Raw genomic sequence first — 21,690 nt, 5'->3', positions numbered from 1 at the left:
CTAAAAAGTTAATTCGATAAAATTCGCAAGAGTAAGAGCTTAAACCTTTATCGCATTTTTTAATTGTCAAATTTTGAGACATAAAATGCATAACAAATATCGATACAATGCAAACATCTATTGGCTTTCGTAGACAATGCAAATACACATTACAGAATGTCCCACATTTAAATAGGCGTAGAAATAAACTAAATTGAATGATTAAGTATTTAAGGAATAATGTAAAAGAGTATCCATACCTGTTATCATAGCTTGAGATTGTAACCTGTTATCATAACTTGACGTGTAAAATGTTGCATCTGTTCCCATTGAGTACGTGATTTGTAAATTTTTACTTATCATTTGGACACTTCTTCTCGTGGTATGATGATTGTGTTAGGATTTTTGATTCCTATATTTGTTCTAAGCAATAATTTGGGTAAGTGAATTTCTACAAAGAGATAGTAATTATGTAAAAAGAAAGTTACTGAAATAAAAATAATTTTGAAGATATTTTGAAAATAAGAATTATTTTTAATAAAAATAATTTTGTTAATAATTTGAAAATAAGAATTATTTTATATTTACAAAACATTTCATAATAAATAAAGTCTTATATTAAAAAATTTGATTTGTCAAGAACTATTCGACTGATTTCTTTCAAATTTTGCATATTGTCATCTAAAATTACATACTTTAAAATTATTTAAAAATTTGTATACCTTACATTTTAATAATTTTTTGACCGTTACTGAATAAATTATTAATAATGATAAATAAATAAATAATAATGATAAATAAATTATTAATAATTTTTATGCATGGAATTATCTTCAGATAAACGAATTTAATCATTGAGTGCAAAATTGTTTCAATTCGATTTAAAATTTCTCGATATATGACTAAATACACAAAAACTGAAATTAACAATAAAAGGCCCACATTTTTGACAGTTCTTTTGCAGAAGCTATTGGGACAATATTTTTCAGATTGCAACTAACCCCATATTTTAATGATTAAAAACTCAAACAAGCAGAAAAAAAATTTTGTTTCAGAGAAAGTACGTTTTTTTTCTGTTTCTGTAACTTAACAAATAATTAGCTTTAATTAATTAACATGTTTGAGTCACCCATTTGAACCATTCGATTGGCATTTGGTTTGAAGTACATATTCGCCTATTTCGGAAGAAAATTTTTTTCGACGCAATGATGTTTATAATTAACAAAGGGAAAAAAAAACAATTTTGTCATCAAAAATCGGGAGCTATTGTTATTCCTAATTTTGTTTAGTTTTTATAAATTTTATGAGTTTGTGTAAGAATGAAGGACTTGGAAGTGTTGTATCTTCAAACACTGAAATTTATAATTGTGTTGATAGGGAAATTCTATGAATCACTTGTTTCAAATATCTCCATCTGACATTGAAAAGCATATAAATAGAATGAATTGCAAATAAATCAATGGTTTTACAGGATGAATGCGTTGCATACATTTTAAACTTTAGAATAATCACCATCAGCCATACAAAACTGTAGATTTAAATACATTAGTATCCAATGAGAGAGCGAAGCAATCTGAAATGAACTGTAGAAGTAGATGTGTGGGGTTGGAGATTTCAGAGAACAGGGAAGTGGGGTTAATTAGAGCGTTTTATATTATTTAAGAAATATGCAAACGTTCAAAAAATATGTTCTAAACTGTTGAATTACCAATAGTTAATTTATTTTATTTTTTAGTTATTGCTGAAGAATTCTACTGTAGGGATATCTATGAATACGACGCAAGAACAACTGGAGAAATCAAAAGTCCTTTTTACGACGATGGAGCTTACCCTAACAGACTTTGGTGCCAGTACAAGATTACAGCTCCGGAGGGACATGTTAGTGAATAATTTTTTTAATGAGTATCACGATTTTTCTTCATTCGTACCACGTAACGATATGTCGTTATTTTACGCAGACATTAGAATAAAAAAAATCCAAAACAAAAAAATAATAAATAAAGCTTTTTGAAAATCTATAAATATTTCTCTCATGATAAATTAGGATATTTCTCTAATTATTGCAACTTAACATAATATTGTTAAGACTTTTAAAATTAATAGTAATAAAATAAAACTCACTTCTGTAATGTTCAATTATCATTTCCTATTCGGAAGTTTTTTTTCTTCTCCAAAGCCATTTTTTTTAAAAATTTGAAGAAAGGAAGTCAAATTAAAGGAGAAAAAATAAATGTAATAAACACTAGAAAACTATAGAAGTAAACAAGTTTTAGCCAGAAGCCAGTGTCTTGCCAGATATTTTAATTTTGCTGAACATCCAAATCCGTCACCGATCCGCCCACTTCGGTGACGAGCTCGTCATCAGTGGTGACCCCCAGTCAAAGAATATAGAGGAGGACCCCTCAATACCCTTTTTTAGGGGGGAACCTTTTTTTATTATTGAACTCAACATTTACTTGAATGAAAGACTGTGTTTTTATCATATTATTAAAGATTTCAGCTAAAACGAACTTTCTATTTCATTGTGTTTTTTTAATAGGGTAATGAAGTTTTTATAAATCAGTTAGGTAAAAATTCTAAATGCTAGGAATAGTCGTAAGGAAACCGTTAACTACTGTTCATAGTAGATTTAGAAGTGTTCTAATAAAACAATTAATGTCCTTTTTATTGTGCATGTAGATGATAAAGCTGACTTTCAAGGATTTGGACATTGATCCAACTGGTAGTTGTGGTTTTGACGGTCTAGCCGTGTATGGAAAAAATCAAGAAGTGAAACTGGGAGTTTTTTGCGGCAAACAACTTCCTCAGCCTATTCTCTCAATTCCTGGAGAGAGTGAAATGCAGCTTCTTTTCACGTCAGACGAAATGGGATCTGCCAGAGGATTTCGAATACAGTATGAGTCTGCTCCCCAATTACGTAAGTTACGAGTCGAGTTTCACTAAAATCGAGAGACTAAGTGCTTTTATGCAGCCTTCTGAACGCTCGCGAATGTTTGTTCAGTGTAAAGAACAGTGCTTTTAGCTGGGATGGTAAAATTAAAAAATTGGTAAAAAAATGCAGGAAATTAAAAATAAGTGGTACAATTGAAAGAATGTTAAAATTGTTTATCCAGAAAGGAAAATGGAATTAAATAAATCATAAAAAAATTAAATTAATAATAAAGTAAAATAAAACTTATTTGTTTAAACTAGAAAAAAAAAACTTCAAAATATATTTTTTAAGCAATCCGAAATTTCATTTGAAACTGAAGTATTTAAATATCTCAAGCAATATTTAGAAGGGGAAGAAACAAAATATATTTCGAAATTAGAGTCACTAAGTAGGGAGGCGACATGCAAACAACAAAATCATTAATTGCCTGATAAATTTTAAGGTATTCCTATTAATTACTTTTCCGCTCCCTTCTTTACATTCGGACAATCAAATCAGTTTTGAAGTTATATCTCCTTATTAGTGGTGCATCAATATTCTAGAGCATTTTTCGTTTTCCTCATTTAATTTATGACATCCAATGTGTACTTTTTTTTACTTAATTTTTTGTCAAGAATACTAAAAATGTATTTTAAGTGTCGTGAATATGGAACGCTCTGCACATCAATAATGCTTCATGTGTACAATGATGAAGGGAAATCTGAGCTGTGCTGGTTAAAATATAATTGTATAATGTCAGAACTTATTATGTACGAATTATAAGTGTATAAATTCATTTATCGGAAAACAAAATGGTTTCCATATTCAATGTTTATGTTTGCGGAATAGATAATTATTCATTTGAGTTTTTTCATTTATAATTTTTTTTCTCAATTTAATATGAAAGTTGAGTCTAAATAAAAGTAATGATAAAAATCTAAGGTTATTCTCATTAATTAAGAGTGGTTATTTTCAATGTTTATTAATATAAATTTTAAATATTTAATTTACTAAAAGTACAATTTTGATAGTTAAGAAAAAGGATAAAATTTAGCTTCCACTTTGGACTTAATGTTGCAGAAACACAGCTTTTAAGCATAAGCCTATTAAAAATACCTCAACAAAATCTGGTGCTAAACTTTTTCATTATCACACATTCATATCAGCTTGAAGCTGTCTTTAAATTTTTTGCATCAATTTGTTTGTTAACCCTTAAATACGCGAATTTTTATTATTAATAAATAATGTTTGAAATCAACTTGGAACAGTGTGTAATTATTCAGGAAAACACACAAAAAAAAATCACATCAGAATTATTTTTTACATTTCATAAAAACGCATTGGCATCGTATTTCTATGTCATCACGAACAATCCCGCCTTGAGTTTTGAAAATCTACTGCGAATAAGAATAGAATATTTCAAACCGAAATTTTCATATAAATAATCGTTTTCAAACATAATTATTTTATATAAATAACCATAATTAGTAACACCCACTCAAATGAAATTGTACTCAGAGAATCAGCCAAGAATGAAAACTTCTCCAGGTAAAGAAATCAACTGTAGAAGATTCCAGTTGCATTTGGAAATGATAAAATAGCTTTGGTAAAATTAAAATATAAAAAAAACTCTGCAAAAAAGGTTGCCATATAAAGAAATATGAAGTTTTAAACATACGATACATATCTATATAGCTATGCATTTAAGGGTAAAATCGCAATAAATTTCATCAAATACTTTCAATATTATTTTCACATTTACAACTTATTATTTCAGTGTTTAATATTATGGAGTACTGATTTTGCCAAATCTAAGCACCTCTACTAACCTCTATGAAAATTGAGATGAAAAAGTCGATTAAGAATTAAATTATTTTTTATGAGACTTATGAATACTTTTATTTCTTCAGAGTTGTGTGCAACGAATGAAGGTGTATGCAGAAATCGTAGATGTTATCGCCTCGACAAGAAGTGTGATGGCGTAGACGATTGCGGTGATGGTACAGATGAAGAAAAATGTGGTAGTTGCTTAATTTATTTTAAAGTCATACAGTTTTGATAAAATTGTGCTGTATTTTATAAACTAGGCAGATCAGCATAAAGCATTTTTCGCTACATTCTCACTACTTTAACTTACTCCAAAAGTAATATTTAAGTATAGATAAAATATATTTCAACCGCTCAGTTAAAAAGTATTAAATTTTGTTCAATATTTCAATTCGCGAAACAATATTCATATTCAGTACTTGTAATCTTTTATTCAGTGCTTTAAGACAGAATTATGGCTTATAAACAGTCATACTAAGGCATGACACTGATAAATAACTATTCTCTATGGCGTAAACATTAATTTATCAGTGTCAGACGCGTGCAGAAACAACACGCGTGCCAGAAACATATTCTGAGGTTCACATAAGTATTCGAAAGTTAAAGAAATATCATATGTATGTATTTTTAAGCAGTGTACTTTTCAGTATTTTTAAGCTATGCATTTTATTCATGTTTCTGTGTAAGGTAAACCCATTGCACTGCCATCTAACAATTGTGGCGCAACACCCATACCACCAGACACTATGTACGGCTCTCCTGATCGCCAAGTGGGAGGAGTTGAAGCCGTACCAAACAGTTGGCCCTGGCAAGTTTCCTTACAGCATAGCAATAAAAAAGAGCCTAATGACCATTTCTGTGGAGGTTCTCTTATAAGTCCACAGTGGGTAGTTACTGCTGCTCATTGCGTGGTATGGTAAGTTCTTTTTGAATTAATGACGCTATACAAATTTTAAATCTTAAGCGTCTAATTATTATGTCTGTAATGCAGATACGTAGCTAGGGCTTACAGTACCCGGGGACAAACTCTGCTTCCCCCTCCTCTTCTAATAATTTATCAGATTAATAAGGGACTTTTCGGAAAATAGTAAGTTTTAGTTTTTAAGTAATTTTTTAAACAGTCAGATCTCTTAAGTGTTAGTTTTATTTTATAGTGGTGATTGACTTAACCGAAACGATATTTTTTTGTTTGTTTGTGATTTGAGTATCACTCATTCTTGTCAAATATCCTGCTCATTTTATCCCTGGAATAGCAATATACTTTATAATGTCGGGATCTTTGAACAATCTATTTGTTCTATATCAGTCCTTTTTCTCCATTGAGTTTCATCACATTTTTTCTCCAAAGTTGCCTCTAATGATCTTTCTCTCAAATATCGCAAAATTTTCCTTCTCGTTTTCAGTCATGGTCCCTGTGAGAATGATTCATAGAAATGATTCAGTCATTTTATGACGATTATTACTGTAAAGATTACGGTATATCAGATTTTTTTTCTGTAACCTGTTCCGCTAAAAATGGATTTTTCTGTAAAAAGTACCGGCGCCCTGATTGCCGTTACTTTTTATCGTAATTTGATCAGGAATGTTTTACAGTGAAGTGAGCTTTATTACTAGACCCATTGCTAATAACACTTTACTTCTATTAAAAACAAGTGATTTTAACACAATCACGAATTATTGATCTAATAATATGCCATATAATTGTAAATTATTGCACCAATGTTGTTAGTACAGAATTGGTTCCACAACTTTAACTACCATTTCGAATAACAAATAACTTTTCTAAGTTACCATGTCACACATTCTCAAAAACCGTGTTTCGTCATTAATTCTTAATTAATTTTTAACTGTGTAAAAACGTGTAAACTAATTTTTGTCTAAGAGATTAATTTGTATCAATGCGAAAAGTTTTAATATTACTGTAGAATTTTAAATAGTTTTTAACAACTATAATTAGCGTTACAAACGTTGAATGAACACAGTTTCTTATAAAATGCATTTTAAAGTAAATATAACTTAATAAAAGAGAAATTTCAGTAATTTGCCTTTTCATAATTGTAAAAGGGTGACTATATATATTTTTGTCATAAAATATTGCATATTGAGGTAAGATTATAGAATTCAATCATATTGCAATAATGAATAATGTTTTCGTGTTCAGTTATAAGTAACCAATATCAAAAACATAATAAAACAAAGCATAATATTAGGAAGGAATTAAATATTACGAATAAATATCCTTAAAATATCATTAAACAAGGATAATTAAATAACAGGTAAACACTGCATACTTATTTTATAGCTTGACGATCATATTTTCCGTCCCATGCATGAGAAGACAATTATCCTTTTATGATAAATGAGGAAATTTATAAATTAAAGAGAATGAGAAGATAAACAATGTTACGTGATATATCATAAGAACTGCTTCTCAATTATTCAGAAATTCAAATAAATTATAAATTTCTAATTATAAAAATTGACACTGTTGAATTATGTTTTGCAGGAAGTCTGATCCAAAAGAATTGAAAATAGTTCTAGGGAGTCATAACAAGTACACTCGAACAGAATATGAAACCGTTCGATATGCTGAAAAGATTATATCTTATCCTGATTTGGAGGGAGACAGGGTAATGACTTATAAATTATCAAGATTTATTTTTATTATTCCTTGAAAAATTCCATGTACTGTTATTCTGATCAGCAGAATCCGAAATTTTTGTTAAAAAGCATATCGTAAAGTGAAAATAATTTTTTTTAAATAATTTTTCAGTAGTATGAGTGTATAAGTAAAATATAAATTTAGACTAATGAAATAGACCATATCATAGCCATATTCTCAGTAGTTCTTTTTTCAAATACTGCAAAAAATGTCGAATAAAAATGTATGAAATGAAATAATACAAAAATCTTGCATTCGTTTGATTACCTTTTGCGTATTACAGTTTGTACTTTAAAAGATATTTAATATGCTACGTTTGTTTTAATATTTTTTTCAGTTGAGAGAAGCGTCAATAACTTTGCACGATATAACTTTAATAAAATTGAATGCCCCAGTTGCTTTTAATGATGGAATCCAACCAGCCTGCTTGCCACAACTCGGATGGGAGGTAAAATCAGGAATGAGCTGCTACTCTTCTGGCTGGGGAGAAACCAGAGGTAAGACATCTTGTATCACCTATTCTTAGATAAAAGTTTAGTTACATAAAAGATAGCAAAATATCCTGAATAATCCTAGTACATAAACAAAAACTAAAGACAGATTAGAGACATCATGTATTTAATTGTTTTGGGGATTTATTTAATCATTTGTCTGCTAGCTAAAAAATTATAATAGAACTAAAGATTTACTGAACGTCTTATTGAACGTCCTAGTTGTTGATCGCAAGTTTTCTGAACTACTGTAGGTGAGTTTCCCTAGCTTTTATTCCTTCATTTTTTGTAGTAACGGAACGAGGGAACGGAGTGAGTTGAACATTTTCCCCACTTCCTAAAAGCTTTCACACACACACACACACGCACGCGCACACACACATATATATATATCATTTGATATGGCTAATCTATATATAAATATAGATTAGCCATATCAGGATTTGTCTGAATAATGAGCTGCAACGGAACCTTCCCAGGCAACACCTGAAGTACCGATGTTATAAGCTATATGATGTCTATAAGCCCTATGTTCAATAGTGGTATTCTTTAGATCTTTTTAAGTTTATTAATTATTCTGACCCGATTTTTGAACCATACTTCAGACCCTTAAGAAATGATTTTACTTAAACTGTTATACTGTTTTAACTATACGGTATCTGATAAATAAAACATAAAATTTAAATTGCAGGATCTGGATTTGACGATGTTCTGAAACAAACTGAACAAGTAGTGCAAGGTGAAGACACATGCAAAAATGTTTTCCGTCCACCAGTACAAATCTGCGTTCACAAAATAAATAACTCCCCATGCCACGTAAGATTTTATTAATTTCTCTAAGCATGCTTTCATAAATTTTAACAATAGCAAAATAATTTTTAGTACTTATTTCTGTACAATTCATTTCGTAATAACTACAGATTAAACACATTTACGAAAACTAATTTTTTTTCACTTACGAAGTTTTTAAATTTTTGAATTTTAATTTATACGAATATGTTTCAAATCTTTTAAATCTCCAAAAAAGGATAGGGAATATTTTGTATTTTATAGATTAAAGCAATAAAAAGAACGTGAACAAAACGCAGATGAAAGTATAAATTTGGACATACTTAAGTTTTGATTCTATAAATAATAACCTTTCTCAGTATCTAAGCTCTAAATTCACTAAGAGTCTTGTGTAATCTCATTGTTTTAACGCTTTTGGTGTTCTGATACAAAGGAAGGTTCATGATTATAGAGCCGAAATTATAGTATGCCCACTTCTGTACTTTCATTTGTGCTTTATGCACATTGTTTTTATTGCGTTAACCTTTAATTAATAGATATTTAGACGAGTTTAGATTGTTTTAACAGCACGATTAGATTTTTTACAAGCTAAATTATACGTTTAAAGCTTTCATTTAATTTCAAATGAAAAAAGTTAACTATACACTTGATGCCAAATGTTTTAATTCTTAAAATTTTTTCTTATTTTTTCGATTTTTATATTTTCTATTCTTATATTCATAGATCTTTATATTTCTTAAAAAAAAACAACTTAAAGATACTTAAATTGTGTAAAACAAAGGTTGTAACTAAAATTTAGAAAACTAAATTTTTTTTCTCTTTAGAAATTTTTTAGTGTATTAATTAGTCTTTAAATTGTAGTGCTAGTATTAGAATATTTCATTCAAATATCATGATAGGACGAAAATAAATATGGAAAAAAAGAAGGAAATGAGAAATTTGAAACACGTGTTTTCTGAAATGAGCGTGTCTTAATTAGTGACATAGCTTCAATCGTCAAATTTTATTATTTTAGGGTGACAGTGGTGGACCCCTTTCTTGTAAACTAGGAGATAAATGGTTTCTGATGGGAGCTGTAAGCTATGCCAGTGCCACCAATTTCATGGGCGGCCTCTGCGGATTGCCAGAAAATAGAGTTGTGTTTGCTGCAACAGCTGACAAAGCGGATTGGATAAAAAACATCATTAATAAATATAACTAAATACATTTCGAGTGTGTATCAGATGGACAAATAAAACATTTTCTTATATATGCGTAGTTTAAAATATTGAACTAGTTTACCTTAACTGGACCTGAAAATTTAAATTTACACTTACTTACCGGTAGGCGCTAATAACTCAGCAGCCATATTTTCTTTAAGCCTAATGAGTCTATGACTGATGTCGATAGGTTCTTTTAATTTTAAAGTCACATTTAGCAGCTTTTTTTTGCTGGGAATAAATTATATTTTTTAAAAAGTCATATTAGAAATAATCTACGGCTATAAGAAGTTAATCAATCAATAAAATAATATGATTAAAAAAATAGTTTGAGTGTGAAAATTTAGTTACACACACTGACTTTAACGAACTTAATTTAAAAAGAGGAGGCAGAATATACAGTTTTGAAATATGTGAGTAGTTAAAGAATTCTCATTCTACATAAACCTTTCAATTACAAATTGATGTATTCTGACGGTTCAAAATTTTTAATGGAAACATTGAAGGGTTTAATAAAAATTCTGTTTTCCAGAATATTTCTGCATTGATTTATTTTTATCATTAAACCATTTTCAGAAGGAAAAAAAAACTATTGGAAAAAGTGACCGGTTGTCTCATTAATTTAAAGCGCCACTTTTTTTTTAATTGATTCGCCACATGTCGAGTTATTATTTTCAGGTCTAACGGTAACTAACTAATCAGATACTTTGAACTCGACAATCTTGAATGTCTCGAAGTTCACTCCGAATTTTATCTATAAATATATCTAGTTTTATATCCATATTGTTTTATATCATTGCAACAATAAGTAATATTGATTCAAGCTGGTTTCTTACGGATGAAAATTTTTTTAAGTATTTTAAATACATCGGTAAAAAAATGGGCTTTTTATAAGGTAATTGCATGTATAGAACAAATACTGATTTACTGTAACGAGCAATTCCTTTAGTATAAATGCAAAAAATGATTTGAATACAAACATTGTATATTTGCACTTGAAATAATATTACATTTGAATGGATATGTTTTAACAATAAAATTTGACTTCAGAAGGCTGTTTTTCTATTCTATTTACAATGCTACACGAAGATAATTTTTCATTAAAAAAAATAATCACTCAATAATCAATGTTATGAGCAATGGAAACCGCCAGCACCGCAATTATTTCAATATGACTTAGTAATAGTTTACAATCCACAATTAAAAAATAAACCAATATTTACGAAAATGAACTAAGAACCAATCACACAGAGAAGAAAAAAAGAATGCAGTAATCTGAAGTTGACGTCAAAGAATATCATGGTAACTAGAAATGGGGTTTCAGCGAAACTATACAAAATTTATCGCCAAACTGAGGCGCCCGAGATTCTTCCCCTTGACCTGCATTAAGCTTACTAACTGACTAACAATTTCGCTAAGTAACTGTGAAAAACTTTCTAAGATAATAGGTACTATGATTATCGGCTCTTAGCCCCCCTTCGCCATGAAAGTGACAAGTACTGGAGAAAATTACCTGATGGTGGTGAAATTTGAATATTATGAGTTGACCTACATGATACTGAAAACAATGAATCTTTATTCGCGATCGCAACGCTTGAGTACGCCCTCTAGCGAAACCTTACAAAGTTAAATTTGACGTACTGAAAGACCTATTTTTATTTTTAAACTTCACAGGAACTTTTTGTGTCGTGTTGAAATTATAAAATCTTCTCATTGAAAGTTGTTGAAAAATAAATCTCATTTTTATTTAAATTAAAAAGTTTTGACTTGCAAGGCTTTTGTTTAAAAATAATTATGTACAGATCATTATTTTGTAAGTTTGCATTAAGTTGTCGAAAGAAGAAAAAAAAAAGAACAAGAGAGTGAGAGATTATTTGTTGCCATACACGTGAAGCAATTTGAACTGTTACAATGATACAAATCTCAAATTATGAGTAGCATATTAACAAATGTTTTTAAAAAAAATTATAAATTTTATTAACAAAATATTTGTGTGTGAAATATCTACTTTTAAACGAAAAAATGATTAAGGCAGTCATGGGGGCTGGTGAATGGAGGTGTAGAGCATTTCATTTATTTAAAAATAAATAAATCTGAATTTGAGGAAATGAAGATCATGTCTCACTTTTATTACTTTTTATAAAGCTTTAATGGAGTGAAATATTTACTTCCTTAGACTTGTTTAATCAGTTCACGTCTTTGCGTTTTCTTTTTTTTCGTCTTAATATGCTGATGAAATCAAATAATCTGAAATATGCTAACATAGACAGAAAATTACGTTTAAAATACAGAAGTTATCGCTTTTTGACTAGTAGAGACCTATTAATTTGCTTAAGAGAATGGTTGAAAGTTTAAGCTCTGCAATGTAGATTTAACTTCTAAAACTATTTCCATGATTAAATTGTTTTGGACACGATTACAAATGCTATGATTTAATAAAATAAGATTCAAAGGAAAAAAAAATTTTTTGAAGTTATTCGTATTGCAATTTAAATAAACGAAATTATTTTGATTCTAAATTATACAAATAATCACATAATTTAAAGCAGTGTATTTTTAAAAGACAAAATCACGCAATTGGTTAAACAGTTCTTCATAAAAGATAATGGATAGCTCAATCTGTTAAATCACCCTTTTTTTATGCCTCTCCCACAGTAACATTTGTATTTTCTATTTCAAGGAATTATATAAAACTAGGAGGCTCCGCCCCCTGCTCGCTATCGCTTGCCAGCCCCCGAGAATTGCTACGCAATCCTATGTGGTTCACGCCGTGAACCATGGCTCGCTGCGCTAGCTCGCCAATGAACACGATGTTCTAGCACAAAGACATAGTATATTATCATCAAAGACATAGTATTTTATCATCAAAGACATAGTATTTTATCATCAAGGACATAGTATTTTATCATCAAAGACATAGTATTTTATCATCAAAGGCATAGTATTGTACCAATGTAGAAGAATTCTATCAATGTTCTTATTGGCTTTTAAAAAAGTATATTAGCTATTTAGATTGTACATGGTGAAAAAATCACAACATTAGCTAAATGAGAAACATATTAGCAAAATAAATTATCAAATGTTGCAGTTACTCACCTAAATTCAACTAAATGTGAATAATAAATTAGTTAATGCTAGAAATTCTGAAAGTTTTAGAAAAAAAAATTATTATTTAAAAATATAAACTTTAAACCCTAACTTTTCCTTGTGAGATAATAACCCTCAAAAAGTCTTTCATTTTCAGGAACACAAAAACTTGTTTTATCTCTAAATGAAATATTTTTTGGTGATCAGCATTATTGAAATCAATTTCTATATTAAATAACATTTGTGATAAAGTAGATAACATTTTAGAACAAAATAAGGATGTTTTACATACAATAAATTAAAATGCATGGCTGTTAGCATTACCCGAGAAATATCACGTGGAGGTCGCCATGCTGCATTTCTAATCGGGGAGTTTTGATTTTGGCAGTTCCCTTTGCCTACTGCCAATAGAAGTTTCAATTAAATTTTTTCCAAAAAACATTTTTTTCTGCAAAGCTCTAAGAAATTAACACTAAGCATTTAGAATTTCTTTGAAAACACAATTATAGATTTGGCATCTTGGAGCAATTACTGAAAGGCTGTCAAATGACTTAACTCTTGACAGGCCAACATAAAGTTGTCCATGACTAAAAACTTGCTTAGTCAATACTAAACTGATTTTCTCAAAAGTCTGACCTTGTGACTTATTTATAGTCATGGAGAAGGCCAGCCTAATTAATTCCTAATTGAGTTTGAATTAAATATTATCATGTTTTTAGTGCATGAATCTGAATTGAACAACCTGACAATGTTCACTCTGGTTATTGTTTCCGTTTTTTAAGCGCTATATGTTGAGCCACCTCATGTGACATTTGCCATGTGACATTTTTAGCAGCAATCATTGGTAGATTTTCTAACGTTGCCATTCGGGGAGTTGTAATGAGGCTTTTTTTGGTGCCGTGTAAGAGAAATATATATATAGATAAGAATAGTAAATAAATATAAAATAGTACATTAAAACAATTATGCATTAAAAACAGCGTCTAAAAATGCTATAGCACTTAAATAAAATAATGTTCAGCATTTTCAGTGAAATATAGTTTATAGTGCAAGTTTTCCTTCAATTCGCGCGCATTCAAATTTCTTGCTTTTCATTTTGAAGCTTAACTTTGCTGTTTAATACTAATAATTCTTTTTCTTTTGGCATGAAATGTTTTCAACACCAAATTTTTGTGGCTTTATCGAAAAGATAAAATCAAAAATCTTATAGAAATCTTCAAGAATCGTGCAACAATTGCATAACTTTTTTTTTCAACGTCATTACAAGGAATTATCAAGCCCTAATATGCATAGAAGGTTCTTTAGTTTGTATATCCCACAAAAGTGGATACACAGGGAATACTTAGCGCTTTTTAACAATTAATATGTACTCAAGAGAGGCTCTTCAACGCAGCATTGAACATGCGGGGTAATTCACAATCACCATCTCTAATATTCATTTTTAAAGAGAAATAAAACAAATATGCATGCATGAGCTCGCAAATTGGTATTTAAGTAATAAAAAGCGTAAAGCTACCATTAAAGTATAACGAGCCCCTGAATGTAAGGTGAGATAAAAAAAAATCCTGCTTAATTTGAAAAAAAAAAACTGAAATAAGATTAAAAGAGATAATTGAATGTACACTCAAGATTCATCCTGCACACAAAATGGTTCTGTTATTTTTCCTTAATTAAAAGTAATTCAACAAATTTAGAATTTTTTCTCTCGCTTAAATGCTAGACTATGCCTTTTTTAACTATAGTTTTGACAAGTATTCCAAAATATATATTTAAGACGATGATTACGGACAGATCTGTAGAGTCAAAACTAAATTATAAAAATGTTTTAGTTAATTATTCTATGAATTTTTTAATTGAAGTTTGGATCTGAAAGGAGTAGAAAGCCATTCAAAAACATCTCCACTGCAAAATGAGTCCTAGACTCGTTGAATTGAAATGTGAATTATTTTTTTCCTGATTTTATTCCGGTCTTATTTTTTTTCACTCAAATATTTTTTTTTGTTATGATTTATAAAACAAGCATTTTTAAGCTTAATCATTCTAAAAAGTTAATTCGGTAAGATTCGCAAAATTAAGAACTTAATCCTTTATCACATTTTTTAACTGCACAAATTTTGAGACATAAAATGCATAACAAATATCGATACAATGCAGATATCTATTGGCTTTCATAGACAGTGCAAATACACATTACAGAATGTCCCACATTTGAATAGTAGAATTTGTAAAAAATAATCTAAATAGAATAATTAAGTATTTGTTAATGAATTACATTACATTATATTCTTTTACAATACTCATTAACAAATACTTAATTAATTGAATAATTAAGCATTTGTTAATGAATAATTACATACATTATTTTACATTTTTCATTAACACATACTTAATTAATTGAATAATTAAGTATTTGTTAATGAATTTTTCATTAACAAATACTTAAGTGTCCATACCTGTAGAGTATCCATACCTGTTATCATAACATGAGATTGTATATCCGTGTAATGTTTTTCACCTGTTCCCGCTGAGTACATGATTTGTAAAATTCCTTATCATTTGGACACATCTTCTTGTGGAACGATGATTTTGATAGGATTTTTGATTTCTATATTTATTCTAAGCAATAATTTGGGTAAGTAAATTTCTACATAGAGACAGTAATTATGTAAAAAGAAAGTTGCTAAAATAAAAATTATTTTGATACTATTTTGAAAATGAGAATTATTTTTATTTACGAAACATTTCATACAAAATAAAATCTTGTATCAAAAAACTTGATTTGTCATTCGATAGATTTCTTTCAAGTTTTGCATATTGTCATTTAAAATTACATACTTTAAAACTATTTAAAAATTTGTATACCCTTCATTTCACTAATTTTTTGACCGTCATTGAATAAAATATTAATAATGAATTTTTTTATGCATGGAATTATTTTCAGATAATCGAATTTAATCTTAGAGTGCAAAATTTTTTCGATTCAATTTAAAATTTCTCGATCTATGGCTAAATACGAAAAAACTGAAATTAGCAATAAAAGTCCCACATTTTTGGTAGTTCTTTAGTTGAAGATATTGGGACAATACTTTTCAGATTGCAACTAACCCAACATTTTAATGATTAAAACCCGAATTAAGCTGAAAAAAATTTTTGCCTCAGAGAAAGTACGGTTTTGGGACTGTTTCTGTAGCTTAAAAAATATTTAGCTTTAATTAATTAACATGTTTGAGGTGACCCATTTGAACCATTCGATTGGCACTTGATTTGAAATACATATTCGCCTATTTTGGAATAAAAATTTTTTCAACGCAATGATGTTTATAATTAACGAAGTAGAAAAAGACAATTTCGTCAAAAAAAAATAGAGAGCTGTTGTTATTTTTAATTTTATCAAGTTTTTATAAATTTTATGCTAATTTAATTGGAACTGTTAAATTAATTTTATTGGAACTGTAATTTATTGTTATCTTCAAACACTGAAATTTATAATTGTGTTGATAGGGAAATTCTATGAATCACTTGTTTTAAATATCTCCATCTGATATTGAAAATCACATAAATAGAACGAATTGCATATAAATCAATGGTTTTGCAGGGTGAATGCGTTGCATACTTTTTGAACTTTAAAATAATTACCATCAGCCATGCAAAACTAGATTTAAATGCATTAGTATCCAATGAGCGAGCGAAGCAATCTGAAATTAACTGCAGAAGTAGATTTGAGGGGTTGGAGAGATCAGAGAACAGGGGAGTGGGGATGATTAGAATGTTTTATATTATTTAAGAAATAAACAAGCGTTCAAAAAATATGTTCGAAACTGTTGAACAACCTATAGTTAATTTATTTAATTTTTTAGTTATTGCTGAAGAATTCTACTGTAGAGATATCTATGAATACGACGCAAGCACTACTGGAGAAATCAAAAGTCCTTTTTACGACGATGGAGCCTACCCTAACAGACTTTGGTGCCAGTACAAGATTACAGCTCCGGAGGGACATGTTAGTGAATAATTTTTTTATGAGTATCATGAGTTTTCCTCATTCGTACCACGTAACGATATGTCGTTATTTTACCCAGACATTAGAATAAAAAGAAAGGAAAAAATTAAAGCTTTTCGGTAAATCTGTAAATATTTCTATTGTGTGGCGTGATAAACTGGGATATTTCTCTATTTATGGCAACTTAACATAACATCGTTATAACTTTATAAAATATATTTTTATAATAATAAAATAAAACTCACTCTCGTAATGTTCAATTATCATTTCCTATTCGGAAGTTTTTTTTCTTCTCCAAAGCCATTTTTTTAAAAATTTGAAGAAAGGAAGTCAAATTAAAGGAGAAAAGAGAAATGCAATAAGCACTATGAAACTATTGAAGTAAACAAGCTTTAGATGGTCAGATGCCAGTGTTTTGCCAGATATTTTAAACTTGCTGAACATCCAAATCCGTCACCAATCCGCCCACTTCTGTGACGAGCTCGTCATCAGTGGAGACCCTCCAGTCATCACCAAACCCGTCATGGTGACCTGAAATACCATGATTGCGGCACCCTTTATATTTTTAATGAAATCAAAACTTAGTTACGGAGAACCTATTGAGATTTGTGTTTGATCCTTTTTAAAAGGGCTGTAGAAATTGTAAACTTAAATGGTTCTCTCTCTCTATTATATATATATTACGATTCACACTTAGCAAAAATATGAAATTAAATAGTAAATTTAAACAAAATAAAAAATAATATTTTTAAAAACCACGTTTTTGTAGTGGAGAATAGTAATTAAAAAAAAAAATTGAAAAACGAAAAACGTGGGGTGCATGAAATATGTAACAGTAATGTTATATTAGTGTGTGTATGTGTGCTCTTGAGAATATGTGTATGTATATCTGTAATTGTAATTGTATCTGAATGTGGATGTGGAATATGTTTGTGTAGATGCATATGTATGTGGATGTATATGTGGCTGTGCAGGTGTATGAGTAAGAAAATGTGCACATGTATGTGTATATGTACTGTTATGTATTTCATGCGCCCCACGTTTTTTGTTTTTCAAATTTTTTTTTAATTATTATTCTACACTACAAAAACGCGGTTTTTAAAAATATTATTTTTTATTTTGAATTATTTATTTTGAATTTTTTTATTTTAAATTATAATTTTTTTAATTTTTATTTTATATTTTTCAAAAATTATTACTTTTCAATTATTATTCTTCACTGTAAAAAACGTGGTTTTTAAAAATATATATTTTTATTTAGATTATTTTTCTTAGTCAAGAGTAGTCAAGACTACTACAAGACCACTACTAAAATAATAGAACTTTCATTTTAAATTAGGGATACAAAAATCCTTATAGAAAAACAATACCTTTACGATTTTCATTAGTTTTACGCTGATGACAACCAAAAAAATCTGGAAATGAATGAGGAAAAACTGGATCCTACCACGTGATTTTTCAGCCAATAAAAATACTCCGACAATAAAAATCTTTTCACCTGACATGTAATACTAATTTGAAATAATGGAATCGACAACAAAAGACAATCTCGAAAATAATATTTCTTTTTAAATTTTAATTTTATTTTACTTTGTATGTGTTCTTTCTCTTCATTTTCATGCATTGTCATCCAATTCTGAACTATGTACCAAATTTGAAGTTTGTAGCTAGTCGGGAAGTTAGTTTAATACTGATTACAAAATTCCACCCGGACAGACATACACGAAGGCAAGTTTATATAAACGTGGTAATGAATAAATTATACTTATGTCATGTTATAGGGAATGACGAAATTTCCAAATTTTGTCACATTTACTAAATTTTATCACATAATTCGAAACCGTCCTTATTTTGTTAGTTTTACCTAAGGCATTACCAATGCTCTTCGGTAAAAATTATCAAGATTTTTGGTGCTTCTATAGAGCCAGAAGCGCAGTAATTTTTACCATATTCTGTTAGTTTCGATCGTACTTTCTCTTCAGTGAAGAACTTAAAATAACATAACTTGTTTATTTAATAAGCTAAGAAAATGGGCTTGAAGCGGAAGATTTTGTTAACATAATTCTCTGACTATTTTTAAATTAGACATAGAAATTGATATTATGGGGCAATTTAACAATTAACCCCACACTGAACATAAATTAGTATATTTAAATAAATAAAAAATGCGTTTTAAATGTGTGCATAAAATTTCTCTTTTCCAAATATGAAAAGATAAGAATTACTATTTCTTATTGCCGTTTCCGCAGGTTCTTGTGAAGCTTAGCAACAAATCAAATATAGTTCTTCTCTTGATTTTTCAGCACTGATAATTTATTTAACCTACCGTTTTCTTCAGTATAACATGCTACACTGTAAAAAATTCCGGATCAAATTACGGTAAAAAGTACCTGCGCATAGGGTGTTTTTTACTGTAAAATCTATTTCCACCGGAACATATTACGGAACAAAAAATCTGATATCTCATAATTTTTGCAGTAATAATTACCATAAGATGGATAATTAAATAAATATTTTTGTAAAAATTATGGTATAATAATTTACGGTAAAAATGGATTTTACAGATGATGTACCCAAAGTGCCGCTACTTTATACGGTAATTTGATCGGGATTTTTTTTGCACGGTACTTATGCCATACAGGTGAATTCAATAATTATTTTTATTTCACTTAAATAGCAAGCCAAATATTTATGCCACAGGGTGTTATTTGGATTCTTCATATATTTTCCGTATTTTTCAAATGCATGCACGGAAGACAGTTGCTTATTTGCAATCCTAGCACAACTTATGAAATAAGAGCACATAATTTTACGTGTACAGCTATAAGAATACAAATATTTTCCCAAACTAAGCATGAGAGCTGTTTATTTTAATTTTGTAGACACTATTGGTGTTTTTTGATGTTTTTTATTTGCAATTGGCGATTGCAATGGTCTATAGGTGGCGCAAAGCAGAACTCTGTCTATTATGGCAGCACTTTGCATGCTTTCACCATCACCTTGTGGACAGTCATAGGACAAAAACACTAAATGGAATTCAAAACTGCATTAAACGTAGCTCTTAAAGAAAGTGTAGTTAGAAAATATTTTCGTCAAATTAAATGAGAAAAATGTAATGAAAGGTAAAAACGTGTTGTACATTCCCATACAACTTTGAACAGGGAAGGAGGGAAAGTCAAGAAATGGTACCGGCATTCTCTCTAGCTGGTGTATTCAAACGCTACGATCGCGAATAATAACAAAAGCACCAAGTGTCCCAAAAAATATCAACGATTTGAAATAAATCGAAACATGAAAGAAGATGAAGGAACAGGTTTATCTTTGGATTTTCAATTCCTCTCTTCAAGACGCCCGTTAACTACTGTTCATTGTAGATTTAAAAGTGCTCTAATAAAACAATTAATGTCCTCTTTATTTTGCATACAGATGATAAAGCTGACTTTCAAAGACTTGGACATTGATCCAACTTATAGTTGTGGTTATGATGGTCTAGCCGTGTATGGAAAAAATAAAGAAGTTAGACTGGGAGTTTATTGCGGCAAACAACTTCCTCAGCCTATTCTCTCAATTCCTGGAGAGAGTGAAATGCAGCTTCTTTTCACGTCAGACGAAATGGGATCTGCCAAAGGATTTCGAATACAGTATGAGTCTGCTCCCCATTTACGTAAGTTACGAGTCGAGTTTCATAAAAATAGAGTTACTAAGCACTTTTATGCAGCATGCCGAATGCTCACGAATGTTTGTTTTGTGTAAGGAACCGAGATTTTCCTCCTATCGTAAATCTGCAACATTGTACACAAGTACGCATGGGATGCTACAAGGCAATATTAAATCCTCTCTCTAAAAGAGGGATTTTTTTTCTCACTTTCTTGCAACGTTCTGTACAAATTCTGGAGGGGACTGAGTTTTCTCTATAGAACTTGCGGTACGCAGAACATGCGTTCTTAAACGTGTGGCCATGTTACGAAAAAGTACAAAAATCTCGAAAATATATTCGTTTTTTATTTTGAGTGAAAATTCAGATTTTATAAAATTTTAAATCAATGCTTTCGAATCATAACTGCAAGCTGACAAAACTTTGATTAGGTTAAAAAGGATATTTTTCCCGATTTTAGGACCAAAGTTTTTATAACAAAATTTTATTTTGGTCTTTGTCTTAGACTGAGAAAGATACTCCGGTATGAAGGCAAAGCAATATTTATTGCTTCATTTACAAGAGCCGAAAATAGCTTTGACTGTGTAATAGGTCATGAGTAAGCTAAATGCATATTTATGAAATACTTTTCAAGAAAGTAAGATAAAAGTACTCTTCTGTGATAAAAGTTACGCTTTATAATGCAACGATACCTAAAAAAAAAGAAATAATATCACAATTGTAAATTAGTTTAAAAAGAATAACGAAACAAAGTAAGAAAGTAAATTTAACATAAAGCTAAAAAAAAAAAATAATAATAAATAAACAAATAAACGTTAGGATCAGATTGCTTTCTCAAGAAGGTAGAGTCAGCCCTTTGCTGGAATGGTAAGAATTAAAAAATTGGTAAAAAATGCAGGAAATTAAAAATTAGTGCTACTGGGTACATTTGAAAGAACGCTGAAATTATTTATCCAGAATGGAGAATGAAATGAAACAAATCACAAAAAAATTTAATTAATAATAAAGTAAAATAAGACTTATTTGTTTAAACCAATAAAAAAACAACTTTAAAATATATTATTTAAACAATTCGAAATTTTATGTGAAA

General features: G+C 29.3%; 1 protein-coding gene across 3 annotated transcripts in view; it reads left to right on the top strand.

Moving 5' to 3' along the window:
- The first annotated feature begins 266 nt into the window (after nucleotides 1-266).
- The window catches only part of LOC107452919 (chymotrypsin B), a 33,682-nt gene continuing 12,258 nt past the window's right edge, over nucleotides 267-21,690 (top strand). The window contains exons 1-9 of one of the 3 annotated variants that reach the window (XM_071183619.2): nucleotides 267-418; nucleotides 1,715-1,857; nucleotides 2,659-2,896; nucleotides 4,801-4,911; nucleotides 5,405-5,633; nucleotides 7,224-7,347; nucleotides 7,717-7,876; nucleotides 8,562-8,686; nucleotides 9,675-10,913. In XM_071183619.2, coding sequence (XP_071039720.1) covers nucleotides 364-418; nucleotides 1,715-1,857; nucleotides 2,659-2,896; nucleotides 4,801-4,911; nucleotides 5,405-5,633; nucleotides 7,224-7,347; nucleotides 7,717-7,876; nucleotides 8,562-8,686; nucleotides 9,675-9,860 — 1,371 coding nt within the window. In that variant the 5' untranslated portion in view covers nucleotides 267-363 and the 3' untranslated portion in view covers nucleotides 9,861-10,913. Of the gene's footprint in view, nucleotides 419-1,714; nucleotides 1,858-2,658; nucleotides 2,897-4,800; nucleotides 4,912-5,404; nucleotides 5,634-7,223; nucleotides 7,348-7,716; nucleotides 7,877-8,561; nucleotides 8,687-9,674; nucleotides 10,914-15,442; nucleotides 15,578-16,802; nucleotides 16,946-20,371; nucleotides 20,610-21,690 lie in introns of those variants that run through there. The other 2 variants (XM_087167661.1, XM_087167660.1) reach the window with 2 other exon arrangements.

This window comes from Parasteatoda tepidariorum, chromosome 7, assembly GCF_982258835.1.
Source record: "Parasteatoda tepidariorum strain Cologne lab strain chromosome 7, Ptep-v5.0, whole genome shotgun sequence".
In the NCBI taxonomy this organism is placed as follows: Eukaryota; Metazoa; Arthropoda; class Arachnida; order Araneae; family Theridiidae; genus Parasteatoda; species Parasteatoda tepidariorum.
Note: the sequence above shows the minus strand (reverse complement) of the source record. Positions and strands in the feature narration are given on the sequence as shown.